General features: G+C 41.0%; 2 protein-coding genes across 5 annotated transcripts; both read right to left on the reverse strand.

Moving 5' to 3' along the window:
* Positions 1-226: 226 nt before the first annotated feature.
* On the reverse strand, positions 227-12641 carry ppp4r3a (protein phosphatase 4 regulatory subunit 3A). 4 transcript variants are annotated; one of them, XM_086189037.1, is made up of 16 exons: positions 12503-12640; positions 11483-11696; positions 11229-11284; positions 11049-11147; positions 10287-10904; positions 9334-9411; positions 9136-9252; positions 8820-8936; positions 8596-8727; positions 7672-7774; positions 6453-6611; positions 6174-6343; positions 5096-5238; positions 4199-4389; positions 2501-2724; positions 227-1272 (listed from the first exon to the last, which is right to left on the reverse strand). In XM_086189037.1, the coding sequence occupies exons 2-16, from the start codon at positions 11622-11624 to the stop codon at positions 1153-1155; spliced, it is 2469 nt and encodes an 822-aa protein (XP_086045163.1). In that variant the 5' UTR covers positions 11625-11696; positions 12503-12640; the 3' UTR covers positions 227-1152. The 4 variants fall into 4 exon arrangements, with proteins under 4 accessions (XP_086045163.1, XP_086045164.1, XP_086045165.1 ...); XM_086189038.1 differs by having other exon boundaries at positions 12521-12607; XM_086189039.1 differs by having other exon boundaries at positions 5096-5235; positions 11483-12641.
* Positions 12642-13142: 501 nt separating this feature from the next.
* Positions 13143-16620, reverse strand: erh (ERH mRNA splicing and mitosis factor). Its single transcript, XM_086189041.1, has 4 exons — positions 16461-16620; positions 15920-16007; positions 13999-14119; positions 13143-13907 (listed from the first exon to the last, which is right to left on the reverse strand). The coding sequence occupies exons 1-4, from the start codon at positions 16461-16463 to the stop codon at positions 13805-13807; spliced, it is 315 nt and encodes a 104-aa protein (XP_086045167.1). The 5' UTR covers positions 16464-16620; the 3' UTR covers positions 13143-13804.
* Between the last annotated feature and the right edge of the window lie 418 nt (positions 16621-17038).

The following is a 17038-nucleotide window of genomic DNA, read 5'->3' on the forward strand; positions in this document are numbered from 1 at the left end:
TAGAGACATAAACCCTGCAGGTCAGATTTCAGCAGCGCTCAGCGACTCGCATGTTAAGTATCTGTAACAGTAAGATGCAGCAAGGAAACACTTGTGGTGGTAGGACTTCTTTACAGTAAAGATCATTTTAATGGTCCCACATATTCTGAACAACTAAGTGTACACTTATGTAAAAGAAGAAGGGGAGGGGGGGGGGATGAGAAGATATGACAAAATTCATCACATCTAGAATTCCACTCAATCTTTAATCAAGACGGGATTACAAATTCTCCAAAAAATCTGCAGTTTCAAAGGGCAAAAAGGGTAAAACTAGCTCACCTACTGAGGTCTTTAAAAACCTGTTCAAGTGTGACTGAAAACATCCTGAACATTTAAAGGCAGGTCTCTTTTGTTGTCATTTACAAAAAACAGGAGAAAGATTGAGACAAATTGAGAAAAAAGGAAAATAATGAAGAAACTGCTGGCTTTTTTTTTTCTCTTCAGAGAAATCATGTCCGCTGAGGAACGACGACACTGATGACATCATCAAACGACAACAAAGACAGCTCTTTGCCGCATGCTGTCTCCCATCTGGTCCTATATACTAACTTAAAATAAAAAAAAAGAAAGAAAAGAAAAGAGGGACACAAAGCAACAGACAAAGAGGGGAGAAAGAGTAGAGGAACAAAGTAGAAAGGAACAGGGAGGAAGTGGATTCTGAAGAGGGTGTGTGTGTCTGGTGATACTGGGTCTGAATTGGCTGACCCGTTTGGGCCACTGATGTCCTTCCCTGAGTGGGGGGCGGGGGCAGTGGGTTATGGTCCAAGCTCGTGAGCTTTCTGGGATTTCAGTCTGCATGTACATGTGTTTTTATATGTGGTCATTTCCTCCAGTTGCTTCATCAGCCAACTCCGACGTGTCACATCCAGTCAGAGTCTGCGACCCTTCTCCCTCCCGACGTTCACCTCTCAGACGGTGGTTTCCTCCGAGTCTCCTGATTGGCACTTGGATGAATTGAGCTGGTCCGAGGAGGCTTGGAATCCAGTCAGTCCGCTCCTCTTTTGACCACCAGCGACGTGTGGCTTTCATTCAGTTTGTTTACAAGTTTGATCATTCCTGCGGGAAGTCTATGCTCGGAAACTGTCTGAGTGGAGCACCCGCTGAGACGCTTCTTTAGGAGTTCAGTTTGGACTTTTTCGAAGGTGGCAGAGGGTCCTCTTTACTCTCCCCATCCTCCTCCTCTTCTTCCTCGTCGTCGTCGTCAGGATAGTCCACTAATCCCACCAACCCTCCCTGAAAACGAGACGAAGGAATCGTGATGTTTCCAGCTGCGATCTGATCAATTCATCAAATACTATTTCATAGAGGTTCATCGTGTGAGCTTTTGTCTCCATATCAACCATCTTTAAACGCATTCTCACAGAATAAAAATAGTTATCAGAAATCTCTTCTTTGCATGCCTCATCAGGTATGACCCTGGCCAGCTGCTGTCAAAACACACTTCAAGTACAGTGATTTTGCCTTCAAAATGAAAGCAACAAGGCTTTATTTTTACGGTTATGTCAGACCTGGCTTTGGGAGCCTTATTCTGAAAAAAATCTGACCATAAATCCAGTGCTTCTGTTGCTAATTAGTCGGCAGTGGCTAAACTCAGGACGTTCTACGACTAGATCCTCTGGTTTGTGCTTCGTGATGACTATCAACAGTACCTACTCGGCTCTGCGCTGGTTTTAGTAAAGTTAAATTACACACAGACACACACACTCACACATGCATGTCTACACATAATACCCCGGTGTCTCTACTCTTTTAGTCATTACACTCCCATAATCGCTGCTTTTGCATTGCTGCTTTACAAGATTTGCTCGCAGGATTGATGAACTTGGACTATGTCAATTTGGGGATTTTTAAGTCATGGAGTGACATACGTTTTTATTTTTTTAATGTAATGGAGGCCCTTTTTTAAACCAACCAACACATGATCAATGCCTCTTACATCACAAACACCTGTTTCTCATGTCCCAAATGGAGATGCTACTTTAAACCTACAGCATAGTAATGTTGCAAATGTTGTCAATATTTCAGCACGGATCAAATATGTTTAATTTGTGAGCCTTCTTCAATGAGCTAAATCTGCTACTGGTAATTACGTCCGTAAGTGTAGCATCTTGGATGAATCCCTTGTTCATTCCGTCTTGTGCACAGACCTTAGAAGCACTCGACGGGCAGTTCCTACACCTGAAATACAGCAGCCAAGTACAAAACTTGTCCGGTCTGAAACTTTAGTGGTGTCCACCATTCTTTCCAAAACACAACCAGGACTGTAGGAGTTGTGCGAAAACTGACAAACCAAGTGTGATTCATGGTTAAAGCTCCACTTTCACACAATTTCCACTTTCACCAGATTTCTACTTTTCATTTCACTGTTGTAACACAGGAAAATATTTGTCACCAAATAAAGTTTTAAGACTAATATTCCTATGATACGTTAGAGAATGTACTGGAACACACAGACAGGTACCTTTGTAGTTACAGCTGCGGTGGTGGAGGGTGAGCTCCGTGCTCCTGAGCCTGGTGACCCCGGTGACCCTGGAGAACCCGGGTTCAATGAGGCAGATGAGGGTGGGCTTGACAGGCTGGTTTTGGTGGAGCCAGAGAAGGAGAGTTTGAAGCTCGGGTTCTGCCTGCCTGACAAGCTGGACTTCCCCAGAACTTCCTTTTCCTCCGTGTCTTTCACTGGGGGGACAGATGCACAAGAGAGGCTCAAGTTCAAGTTCAATCCACAATACGTGGTCTGTTTTTTTTCACGGTGGGAAATGTTCAACAGTTCTGGAGATTCTTCAAGCTAACTACAGCATGTTAAAAGGTAGCTGTACACTAACGTGTGGATTCCCATGGGAAGGACTAATTTGTAGGGATATGTAGTTCATAAGTTTGTTAGTAATGTGCAATCCAAAACAGTGTCTCTGGCTGACTTTTCAACAATGGACTCAAGATGCAAATCAACAGCACCACACACAACCTCACATGAAAGCTTACAGGTGTGACAGCAACACAGACGACACAAGGGACGTTACCATGTCAAATTTCATGGTACCTTAGGAGACGATATCTAGCAAAACGTCACAGTCCCCATTTCTAGTTAAATTTACTACGGCCCCTTGGGAAAACAAACGTATTTTTACAAGAAAGCCCCCTAACAGTAATTAAGTTTGAATATTTTAACAGAACAATTTTAGATAATTTCCCATATGATTATTTTCATAAGAATATCAAATCAATTTCATTGTAAATTTATCAATGAAACTCTGCCTTGCACACTACAAACTTAACAAATATAAAATCATGACTTTTTAAGCTTTCTTGTATTCAATAATCTAAATTTTATTACCCAATTATTGTTTTAAAAAATAGTTATCTTGACCAAAGTTTAAAATTCTGTGCAGCATCAATACTTTTACTATTTATCGACCTACTTGTACCCATCTTTTTCTCTTCTACACTTACCAATATCAAAATTCTCAGTCAGACGATGAGCGACCAGAAAAGCAGGACAGTGTTTGCCTGCCTAGACCTCCAAATCATTCAATCAGCCCCTGGTCAGGGCTGCACTCTGAATTCACCTTGGCTTCAGCTGACTCGGCATATTTGACGTGTCCTTCCTCTTCCTCGTACCTTTTTAATCAACATTGCCTGCAAATTGGCGGCCCATTAGCCTGAGTGGCTACATTGTTATCTTTTGTAAACCCAACATGTAATCAATAGACTCCCAGGCTTGTTTCAACAAATTTCTCCACGGGTCACAGGTGGGTCATTAATAAAGAAGTTTGTTATTTAGGCTTTGTTTACGATGGCAACACCACCCTCCTCTGCAACAAGACTTTGGGTTACATGACTGACTTAATGGTCTCTTTGTTTAGACTCCTTTGTGCCAATCTAGAAACTAGCTGTGGGTTTAAGTTCTTATGTTACTGACTGAATTTGACATTGAGATGTAGCAGCAGACCGCAGTGCAACAATGGATTAAGGAGCTGTGGTTGTCGTGGTGTGAATAAAGTCAGACTCGGCACGTGATGCAACGTACTGTGGGCTTGGTAGTACAAAGGCTTGCAGTCGACAACAGTGGCTGCTTAATATCTTGGTATACTGTTACATCCCAAGAGGACACTTGCTTTTAAATCAATTGGCCAACCACTACAGTGATGAATGATAAACTTACATTTCTTTCTCTCCATGAACTTGCTTATGGGTTCCATGAGGTCTTCCTCACTCTTCATCTTATCAGAAGGTGGAACTACAGCTTCGCCATCCTCAAGGTCATCTTCATCCGTGTTGAACCACATCTCTTCTTCATCCTCCAGTGTCCGTGCATCACGGCGGAAGCGGTGATTCCTCAGAATGGAACGCATGCTGTAGGGGACAGCACAATTAAGTTAGCAAAAAACAAAATATCCCAAAAGACCTTTTAAACCAGCTAACTAAACTTTAAGCTAAGAACATGTGACAACACATAACTCTACAAGACTACAAGAGGTTAAAGTACAATTTACTTGTGACTTGAAAGTGAAATTTGAGATGACTGGTATTGAAGTAATGGCTTGGAAAATAATAAAAAAGGTCATGTGGTGAGCTTGTCCTTGGTGAACGTAACATTTTTTTAGTTCAAGTCGATAATTGTCCCCCCCCTATTATGTCCCGTTACTGAAATAGTAACATGGCACAATTCCTGTTCATGGCAGATATTCTGACTTGTCAAAAGAAAAGCAAAATGTGGAATTAAAAACAATGATGGCGGCTGTTTTCAGTCTAGGTGAGCCAGACTCTGAGCAGCTCTGGTATTATACACACAGCTCATTGGGGCAAACCATGGATTTGAGCCATCATCAATGTTACTGTTCACACTTGGGCCATTCCTGATAACACAAGGAAAAACATCTGCCACGAAAAGGGCCTCTTGAAGGTTGGACCTTTTCAACAACACACATCTGCACTCTTATTAGACGATGGTAGGAAGGAGACCAGCCTACAGCCACAGCGGGACCCTGATGTTGAGCACTAACACTGACAATCATTAATCAGTGTAAAAGCAGTTATAGTGTAACTTCTGTTCATTCACCTGTCCAGTTTAGGGTTGTCTTGCCTTTCTCGCTGCTGCTCATAGCGCAGCTTTAGGCCCTTGAAGGTCTGCACATAGTCCACATCCTCCAAAGCCTTCCAATAATTCTCTACTATATGAGCTGTGAGAGATTTCACATCCTCCTGGGAGCAATGGGAGAAGACAGAGAGGGGTGTGGAGACCCAGTACAGGAGGGGAAGGGTTAGAAATGTAAGTACAAGGAAGGAAATGGATAGTTTAGGATGGAGAGGCAGAGAAAAAGAGGAATGAAGTATGGAGACAGGAGAAAGAGACAGCCATAGAGAGGAGAGAATCACACCAAACAAGTTAATATGACTCAATAATTGGATGTGAAACATGTCTTCCCTAATCCAATTTCAGGAGTGTGATTTGACGATTATTCTCATTTCTGGTTCTTTGTTATAGATCTGATGGAAAACAAATCTCAAAATCTTTTCATTTGAATCATTCAGGTCAATTTACATTTATAATTAGTGTGAACATGATCAAATATACCATCATATTTTCAAAAGCTACAAAAAAATGAAAGAATAAAAAGAATCACTTGCAGACATACAAGACACAACAACCAACATGTATTCTGTCAATGTAAACCACACAATTTTTTACTGAAATTTGAGCACCTCAGAATCAGTCAGGAACTTTAAATTATAGGTGATTTATGTAGTAAGGAGTTTAAAAAAAACAAAGATGTTTCCAAGTCACCTGTTTCTATAAAAGCAGTGTAAGAGCAGAGTTTTCTATACCCTCTAAAACATTAATATTTCACGACAAAAAGATGTATTTTTCATTGTTTACATAATAGCCAGAAAGACATCGTTTAAAAATAGAATTATAGCTCATTTCAACAGCAAAGAAAGCAGAGTAGCCAGGACAGTTTCCTCCAGCATTGATAGGCTTTTGGAAAATATAACAGGATGAGGTCTGGTGGATCCAAAGTCATAGCACAATCAAAGTAGCTGTGTGAACAACAGCTCACACTAAACAGCGTCCAATTCAGTGAGTGCATTGTTTCAAAAGGGGGGAAAAAAGCCTTGCATATTTGAGTAATACTCACCACACGGACATACTCAAACATCTCAATGATGGCCGAGTTCATGAGATTGTAGCGTGACCCGTTGTTGAGGAAGGCCTTGATGACAGGCTCAAAGAGAAAGTTTCTCATTATGTAGCGATTGTAGAATTCATCTTTCAGACCGATGATCCTCCGCATGAAGCGCAGGGCACCTGAGCACAGAGATGGAGGAACATGATTGAGGAAAAATGACTGCAAGATGTTGTTCATGTTGAGAGGTACTTGGAATACAGATTTAGTTGTGCATATAAAGGAACTCACATAGAGCCAAGAAGGCGTGCTGAGAGGCAGTGAGAACCAATACCCTCCTGAGAATGTCCTTGTTGATTATGTAGTTCTTGATGTGATAGGTGTGATGCTCCACACAGAACGTCAGGAGTTCCAAAATCAAGGCCAACAACTGGGAGGTTTGAAAATCATCTGAGGGGAGATGTAGAAAGCCCCAAATAACACAAGCTAATGAAATTATATGACACAGCAGTTCTTAAACTTTTTAAACCTCCTTAGTACCAACTCAGAAAAACTAAAGCACTCCAAGTAACACCATCATGACAACAGTTAAAAATACAATAGAGTAGCGTCTTCTATTAAGCTAAAGCAGGTGTGGGCAACACCTGTCCTCTGAAGTTACAATGAAAAGATCCAATTTTTGCCAATTGCTGATATATTGATGCATTGATTACTGATCAAACACATTGAATAATGTAATATATGACAACAAATGACTGGGTGGTGTCTTTGATGTCAGTGCTGTCATCCAGCCAGATGGACAAATGTGTTAAATCAGCAATCCAGCTGAGAGCCGGAACCTCCATTGGAGTCACCTTTACTATCAATTAAGAATGAGTACAGACTCCCACATAAGTGGCTGCTGCACTGTCTGCTGGGTCCTGCACAGGCAAGGCGACACGGTGTTGGCTGAGCACTGCTGAAACATGCACATGGTTGCTATGTGACCAAGACTCATACCAGAAAGTTTTCAAATCACATGCAGGTGACGTGTGATTTAATTGTCAATTACATTAAAGCATTGGCTCATTATTCTGTGGAGGTGAGCAAAGCAAAAGTGGCTCGTTATGCTGTGGAGGAGAGCAAATTGGAAATAACTGGAGTCATAGCTCCTTACTGCCTTGCCTCCTTTGCTGCAAACATTAGCAGGAGCAGTTGCATCGCTCTCCGGCTATGTGACCTGGCTACGTCCAGTGACATGCATGAATGTGATCGTGTAGCAGTCTGACACAAATATATTACAAAAAAGACTAACCTTTTGTGGAGATGACATATTTTTGATCCAAAGCAATTACTGTTTAGATGGTATTCTTTGTTTTTAAACGTTTCTGAAATGTTCCATCTTCAATAAGATTTTTGTGGGATTCCTCTGATTACCACTTGAGGGAGCTTATGTACCACAGTTGGAGAATCACTGATAAAATGGAAAAAAACCAAACACACACACACACACACTGCAGACATTCAATACCTTTGCTAGGCTTTTCCTCTGTGGTGTTGGCCAATAGTGGAGCTGAGAGAACATGCATACAGTGCTTGTAAAAGAAGCTCAGGAACTCTGTCTTCTCTGTTTTCTGTATAAAGTATAGAAAAGCAAGACATCGTCTGAGTATTACTACCTTCATTGCTATGAATGCTTAAACAGTTCCAGCACACTCAGACAAACACAGAGATAAACGACCAGATTCGCAGAGAAATCCAGCTGTCCTGTGTTTTCATTTTTGTACTTTTAGTAAAAAACATCCACAAATGGATCAGTTTACAGGAATTAATTGAATACTGTTGACATACATACATTTTTGTAGCTTCATCTTTTTTCAGCCTGGAGAATGCCACTTTAAGCCCCTTGGAAGTTTTCTATGCTTGTACTTTTGCAACTCTATCTCATCAATAATTTTGAATTGTGCACACACCTGTGGCTTCATAAAGCATATATTTAGAAGACTGCCTCCCCTTTCTCCTTGTAATGACCCTGTCCTACCTAAGCTGCTTTGCTCAAGGATACGTAATGGTGAATTCACCGTCTTCATATCAAGGCTATTGCATTGATCTTTCAGGATATACATTGGTTTGATTTCAGTGGGGAGTATCAGTAAAAAGACCTACACTCCAGAAGATCACAAGTGTGTTTCTTCTGGACATGGTGGAAGGGAGTAGGAAGACCTCTGCTCCAGCTAAAAGGTTTTTTTCCATACTTCATACTTACAATAACAAATACAAGTTGATTTTAAAAGGAAAAGGTTGTCATGCACATTTATAACACAACATGTAGACTTCAAGTACTCTGGAGCAAAATGTCAAGATGTCAACACCACTAAATAACCCTGTACAGTTGCCACAGGTTGGAAAAACAAATTGGCAGTAAGTTCCTCTTATGTGTAGCGAGCAATCTTACGTTTGCAGTAGCCAGCATGTTTTCCGGGTCCACTAGAGTTCGTAGTAGGCCCATCAGCTGCACTGCCCCACCTAATTCTGGGTCTGTGTCACAGATCATGTGTTCTATGATGAGGTTGATCAGGAGGATGTCCTGGAATGCCAACAAATAATCATTAAAAACAAGTCTTATTTTGGAAGAACAGACCAACACAAAATATTTTATGGCCTAATTTGTGAACTCACATCATCGTTTTGTTGAGACTCTTGCATGACGAACTCTCGTACCATGGAGGGGTTGTACTCAACCAGATAAGAGAAGATATCTGTGGCTGCCCCACGCACCTGAACATCATCCATTCCCTGGTTCACACATACATTAATCCATCAGTGGATTAAAGAAACTTGACTGCCACTGCTAGCCTATTTTTGCTCTTTGCAGAAACCTCCCAGCAGGACACATATTGCGTGCGCACATACAAAAAATACTTAAGCATACAATTCAGCTCCACTGCAGCAGCAGCTCTATATCCTAGGGGAAATGTTAAGTTGCTGCACTCACCAGTATGACCTCTAGTGCAGGTAGAATGCCCATGTTTGACAGTGTCTTGAAGAAGGCGTCTCTGTTTTGAGGTTGTAACGTTTGAGAGAATGCGCAGAATTCCTTTAGGAAATTCACCTAAGGGAAAAACCCCAAATGGCTTAATGAGATGAAGGACAACCAGATAAAGGTAAGCAAAACTAAGATGGTCTTTCATACCAGTTCGTGTCTTTTGTCATCGTCGGTAGCCTCATCTGTTAGCTGTGCAAAAAGATCTGTCAAGAACTTCTCATCATCCTGACATTAGAGGGGAAGATTAAAGACGTGAGCATCACATAGAAAATGAAAAATCAAGAGAAAAAAGGACAACTTGACCCTCATTTTTTATCAAGGGTCATTGTAAAACAACAGCTGATATAAACAATGGTATGAGTCATCATTTTGTGTCAGATGCAATTTAAGAGGAAAAACATCATATCAGGGTTTAGCAACGGTTGAATTGGTGAAGGAGCATATTAACTGTTCATTTTAGATTAAATTCTAAACGAGACAGAAGACATTAAATTTGATATTTAATTTAGAATTGCTTCATTTTACAGTAAACATAAACCGTTTCAGAAAGGGGCAACTTTTTTTGAACCATGTATTTTCTGTTTTCTTCTGATCTAAATGACTAAAACACTAAAGTGGTAATCGCTCATCTTGACTTGACAATATTTGCTTCATGTGCCATGAGCAGAAATGGTTCGTTTAGGTAGTTTAACTTCAGAGTGCACATAGCGCAGTGTCCCAGAGTCAACAGCATCGCAGGCAGTTTCACTTTTCCCTCTATTGCATGCAGCATTACTGATTTACACAACAGTTGTCCGTCTCTATGGACACGGCTGTACATAAACACTGCTTAGTTGACACAGTACAATAACACAAAGGTCACATGACCATAAAGCAGACAAACTCAGACTGGGTTAAGCACAAGTGGCCAAAATGAAACCCCAAACTTTCTGCCTATAACTGCATGAAATTTTTTTAATGACTTTTTCAATGTCATTCCATGTTTGTCCATTTATAAATGTTGTTTGTGTTCATTTAGAGACACATTTCAGAGTAAAAACCAGAGGCATACATAGTTTAAATATTTTTTAGACCTTACAATAGATGTGGACTGATCTCACCTGAAGCATGCCCACAATCTCCACCTTGTTGAAGAAGATGAAGGAGTGCAGGGTGGACAGCATGTTTTCCTCAAAAACAGAGGGAGTTGGCAGCACCATGTCCTGAATGTACTGCACCCGATACGTCTGGTGTATTTTCTGACGCAGTTCAGGATCCGAGATTGGGATCACCTCCTTAAAGCGAGCCGTTTTTGTGAGAAATTCACGGTGTCGCCGAGGCTGTGGGAGCGCTGGGTCAAACTCCAGACAACCAATGACGTCCATAATGCACTCATCAGAGAACATAACCTCAAAGAGTGCAGTGCGATTGAGCAGAAAGATGCCTTTAATGATTTCGTACAGGTGGTGAAGTCCCTCTCTGTTCTCCAAATCCTCACACACACGGAAAAGCTCCAACAGCTTGCGAATGTAGCCCTCATTCTCCACAGCTAGCGCCAGTTTCTCACGCCGCAGTGGCGAGGGGAGCGAGGAGGCAACCAGCTCAGCCAAGTCCTCCAAACGGTTCAGTTCACATGGTGGCAACTCCAGACCGGGTGATGACATATCATCAAAGCGCTCCTCTTCAGACTCATCCACCACATCTTGGGTGACGTCCACTGACGGGTCCTTTCCCTGCACCTTAACAATGTAACAAAAAATATTAATGATGCAACAGATGACTGGTTACAGAAATAACCACCAAATACAAACAAATGCACTTCACAGCACCACCGCAGAAGGAGCAGACAAAACACACACCCACACAAAGACAAATGCAGTTACCTGGCATATTTTCTCCCAGATTTCATCACAACCAGCTTTCTCTTGGAAGCTGAGTGCCAGATCGTAGTTTTCAGCTTCTGACCAGACTATTAATGTATCCTTTCAAAAGAACGGGAAAAAAAAACACAGTCAATACACAGTGAATGAAATCCAGGATACTGCAGCATGCCATTTACTGACCTGCTGTTTCTGGTATGCTGTGTTTGGGTTAATTTTCGACTCCAGTAGTAGTGAACCTTTACAGAAATAAAAGACAGTATAAAAGTTGTGGATCTGAATTCATAAGGATGCAAAGATGAGAAAGGGACAGGAGGGCAGAGTCAAAGTATTGCATTTCAGTATGCATGTCTGTGCATATACTTATGTGTAGTATTTGATTAATTACTTGTTTTAAACACACATGATCTCTAAATTCGCATACATAATGAACTTACCATCACTTTCTGCTCGCACCAGTAGAGAGGTGCCTCTCAATCGCTCCACATAACCCGAGGAGACGTGTCCGGTCCCACGGTCGTCCCACTGTCTGTCCTCATTGAGGGTATAGACTTTGACTCGGCGACGAGTGTCCGTCATCCTGGCAGGTGGTTGTAACCGGTCCCCCACCCCTCCCGGACCCTCGTGGCTGTTACACGGTGTCTGCTTCACCTAGTAACGCCACAACTTCAATCACTTTTCCAACCAGTTCAGAACTACAATACAGTAACCTTACTTGCCAGTATCACGGGTCAATGTGGCGAACAGTTCTTTAAAGCAGCTTAAAAGTACACCTGGTCGATTATCCAGGCAGATCTCTTGATCGATCCTGCAATTAGAACTACACTATATTGTTTCGTAACGTTGCATCACACCCTATCTCCTCAGAATAATTACCGACAGCGCAACTTACACATCATAGCAACATTACAAATGACTAATTTACAGTGCGGAGGGCATCGTCATTAGCTAATTTTGTAACGTTTGGTCGCCAAAACAATGTCTGACAAAAAATACAATGTTGTCACATGAAGATGAGAGGAATAATCAGAATAGCATTATCTGTGACTATTACAAGTTCCCAAAACACTCTACCCGCTTAATAGAACAGTTTGTACGCTAGCGGAAAACCTTAGCCAGCTACGCTAGCAAGTAGCACATCCAACGCGTTGAATTGCTGTCTGGTAAGCTAACTGTCAGTGCTCCACAAATTAAGCAAAGCTTTGAATGAAAATAAGCAGAGCTGTGCATCGAAAACATCGTTTCACAATTGCGAGCTACAAACACCGTGTCTACCCCAAACAGATATTTCTAAATGTCTCTAAATAATACGCAAGCTAGCTAGCGCTAGCCGCTATTTCTTCCCCAAGTGTTCCGCCATGTTCTGGCTCGGGGCCGCGGAGAGACAACTCTCCCCCTTCTACTATTCATGCATTCCAAAAATTATGCAAACCAACAAACTGTAGTCGTATAATTACTTCAAGGTTACGCTTTACATCATAATGCTATTTGCCATTCATTCCCGACGTCTTGCTTAGATATTTGCTAACTGTCCCCCCGTGAGTATTCAGCCATCTTGGGCCCCTTCAGAGTCTGTACGGGGTTTCCAGCACAGCAACAACAGGGCAACCCGCCACATTTAAAGAGACAGTACACAAGCTCTCTGCTGGCACATCCACAAGCAGCCGTGACTGCACCTGCTTGGAGCAGACAGTGGGATGGAACAGAGGAGATGAATACTTTGTTGCTCTTGCATTTTCTGGAAAATGTAATTTAAGTCACTTAACATGGATGATGTAACGTCCTTTATATGTGTTGATTTAGCTGAATGTCACAGCAACCCTTAAATTGAGGTTTGTGTTTGAGGGCAAAGATGATGTTTTGTGATGTTGCCCTATGCACAAATGTTGTCTACAACCGCTTCTACCATGCATATAAGAAAATAACTCCGACATAGTATATGAAGCAGTGTAAGGTAAACGGACACTTAAGATCTTGAAGCGTCCACCATCATATTTGGATCCACATACGGTCTTTGATTAAGTTACATCCTCGTTGATGCTGATTTTTAAAAGAGCACACATTCCCATTTGCTTGTGTATTCAACAGTGGAGAACGGTCAGTAAATAAAATTTTATTACGTTTGAATCAGGGGAAACAGTAATAGGGGCAAATGAAATCAGACGCTATTCAAAAACAAATTGTTTGCAAAAAAGAGCATTGTACATAATGGCGGTAAACTATGTAAGGCATAATAGATTATATGTGGGAAATCAGTATTGTGATACAGGAGGTTTACTCTGATTTTAGACATTTATCTTATTATAAAACCCAGTAACTGCAATCAAAATCCACAGTATCTTCAAGTCCTAATTGCCCAGAAAAGGTAAAGGTAAATATATATAACATGTATCAACTTTTATAAAACTGAATAAACCCAACTAACAAATTGACAAATCAAAACAGTCTGAATCTATCCCATGAAACATTTCTCCTAGCAGGGGTCCATTTTCACCAATAAGTTAGTCCTAAGAGCCTTGCATTTATCATAATGAAACCAATTGCAACATAATGTGTGCTGCCAAATGTGACCCACCTTCAACATAAAAGTCAAATACATAACCCCAAACCCTTCCAATGTACAAGGTAATATGAAACCCCTTCCCTTAAACTGTCAGTGTTGTCCTTAACACACAGACATGGAAGAAGCCATTGAAATGTAGTGCAGCATTAAATCCTTCTGCATGTGTGTGTAGCAGGACAACCAGCGACCCTTCTCTTTACTTTCCAGCCTGCTGGGCCTGACGCCGCAGCAAGACGTAGATCTTCTCCTTGATCCAGTCTTTGTTGTATGGCTGGTATGTTTGGGTGTCAGCCCTGTACCTGTAGAATCATTTAAAAAGAAAGAAAAAGATATGACCTGACATATTCAGTCACGTGCAACTTTCCATGAATAAGCTAAGAACACACTTACACAAGACAGCTCAGATCTGCCAAGTCATCAATAAAATCAAACAATTGGCTAATGTCATAGGTGATTGAGGGGCTGTTTGGGTTCATCCTCTTCAGATGCTCTTCATACATTTTGCACACGCCTGAAAGAAAAGTAAAAGAGGACAAGCATTTAACAGTGAAAAGAAGAAGCCTTTTACAATATGGAGACATTGATGGACAATGAGTCTGATTCATCAGATGTTCTTAGGATTTATTTACACTCAATTTAGTCTAACAGCAAAGCTCGAACAAAAACCCTTTCCCATAACTACACAGGTTTTTCAGACCCAGTAAACCCTTTCATTAAGGTTAATTGATCGTGTTCCCATTGTGAGGAGACAAGGAGCTGCCTTTATGTGGGGTTTTTTTTTTTTTTACCCTGATGCATCACATTCAATGTCACAAACACAGTCATTGCAATGTAAAGAAGTGATAGGTGCTGTTTTGACAGCACCTGAGTGTAGAATCTTGGGCTTGTATACAATCTCTGATAGCCTTATTAAAAGCTGCATCGAAGACTGTGAGGTTTTTCTGACATGTTTTTAGCTGCAGTCTGGTTTTTTTTACACTCAGCAGCAACTGAAAAATGTTATATTAGGACACAGACAGATATGTTTTGTGGGTGAGGTGACAAAGAAGTGACTCCATTCTGAAAATGGCTAAAATTACTCTTCTTCTGAAGTAGGGAGCTGTGTGCAATTACTGTAATAATTCATCCCTGGGTTTTTGTTTTTTTTTCCATCAATGGCGATCTGAATACCCATATCCTGGGAATGAATGAAGATTAAAGCTGTTCCCATTGCAGAAAAAAGTGCAAGTGTTCGTAGGTGTTTTTGGCCAATGGGACTGAGAATACAAGTAACTCCTTGCTTCCTAAATCTAATGTGTTTCGGTTCCTCTTGGTAAGTTTAAAAATAAAATAGAAACAAATTTTTAAGCAAGAACATTTCATGCATTGAGGCCTAATATTGAGAGAGTATCGGGCGACAAACAAACTGCTATAGAAAATCATTCAAGACAAGATAAAAGAGTTACTATTACAGTTATTGATATCAGTTAATGGGGGCGGCACGGTGGTGCAGTGGTTAGCACTGTCATCTCACAGTAAGAAGGTTCCGAAAGTCCCGGCTTGAGCACGGGGTCTTTCTGTGTGGAGTTTGAATGTTCTCCTGTGCGGAGTTTGAATGTTCTCCTGTGCGGAGTTTGAATGTTCTTCTGTGCGGAGTTTGAATGTTCTCCTGTGCGGAGTTTGAATGTTCTCCTGTGCGGAGTTTAAAAGTTCTCCTGTGCGGAGTTTAAAAGTTCTCCTGTGCGGAGTTTAAAAGTTCTCCTGTGCCTGCGTGGGTTCTGTCTGGGTACTCTGTCTTCATCCCACAGTCCAAAGTCGTGCATAAATTGACCATTTGTCTGTCTATATGTGTTGGCCCTGCGATGGATTGGTGACCCGTCCAGGGTGAACCCTGCCTCACACCCTAAGGCTGCTGGGATAGGCTCCACCCCCCCCCAAATGGATGGATGGATGGATATCAGCTTTAGTGGCGGTCCGTTGATTAACAAACTGGTATGCAATTGGAATTAGATATAAGTGCATTCTGCAGCTCATATGGTGTGTTGTAGCACATCCTAGCACAGTTCTGTACTGCACAAGACATCTACTCTGACGGCATTCACGTTATGTATTGCCCTTATATTATTAGTCGATACACAGAGAACGATCAGTTTAGGAATTTATGATAAATCCCACTTGTGTCCATGCAAAAAAAATTGTAATCATGACTGTAAGTTGAGGTTGTACAAAACTTAAAAGTAGACCTCAAATACTGCACAGTTAAATTATTGTACTACACGTCACACTATAAACCCGGATTTCAGAGTAGAATTGTAAAAGTGAATAAACTAACCTTCCATGCATTCATTCACCGACTCATAGTCAGCGTATGTGCGGCCCTCGGGTCTCTTGGTCGGCTGGACAAGCAAAATTGTGTGCGACTGTGAAAATGATGAGTCTCATTTAATACAAACAATTATGCGAGTAACATTCGTTTCTACAACAACAAGAAAACCCAAGAGTTCAGCCGTCGATGTACAAGTTTGCACTTTTTTTTCGGACCAAAAGCACCATTCAGCTTCGCACCACAGAAATTTACACGTAAGATAACGGATGATAGTGAACCTACACACCAATGACTTATTTGATGTTAGCATCAATCTTTCACATAATACAAATCCTTAAGGTTTTCTTTATCCAGATTTAAGTTTAGCAAACAGAGAAAAACGGTTATCAACGCAAATACAATGTATTTTAAGTCAATGCAAAGGAAGAAATACGACACCATTCATGTTTGACTATGGTCAACGTTAGCTTCCTAGCTTGTTAGCTATGCTAATAAACGCACCAATGCGAGTTTTACGTTTTGAAACGATAAAAAACAAAATATTTACCATGTTTGCGTTGACTGCAGTCCTCCTCTGTCAATTGGGAATTCAAAAGTTTGATAAGCTCTGAAATATTTGGTATCAAGTGTGCAGCGATAATGGTGTTAATGCTTAAAAAACACACACACACAAGAGGAAATGAGCACGTGTGTTTCCCGTTGTAAGGTGAAGTTCTTTCAAAATAAAAGGCTGGTTCGTTGAACAGGATGCGGGGGGATGGTTTGAGGAGTTCAAGGAAAGTAGGAAAGTAGGAAAAATGCGGTGTATCAGATTTGAATAGTTATATATTAGTTCACGATTCAATATGAACAATGCTATGATATAATGTCAGAAATATGAGCCAGAGGAAAGGTATGTTCAAAACCTCAGAAAGATACAGTTTGATCCAATAAACATTTAACAGCAGTATTTATGAGATGGTTAAATCTGATCCTTTGTAAGTATCTTAGAATAGCAAATTTGATTGAAAATATATAGGGTTGTAAATTTGATCAGCATGAGGTTATCGGGGCAAAAGTCACAAACACGTCTTTCTGACAGAAAAATGCATTCTGTGAGGAAAAGAGGTGACAAAGTAAAATCAG

This window comes from Aulostomus chinensis, chromosome 20, assembly GCF_037954235.1.
Source record: "Aulostomus chinensis isolate RoL2024-O1b breed Wild chromosome 20, RoL_Achi_v1.0, whole genome shotgun sequence".
In the NCBI taxonomy this organism is placed as follows: Eukaryota; Metazoa; Chordata; class Actinopteri; order Syngnathiformes; family Aulostomidae; genus Aulostomus; species Aulostomus chinensis.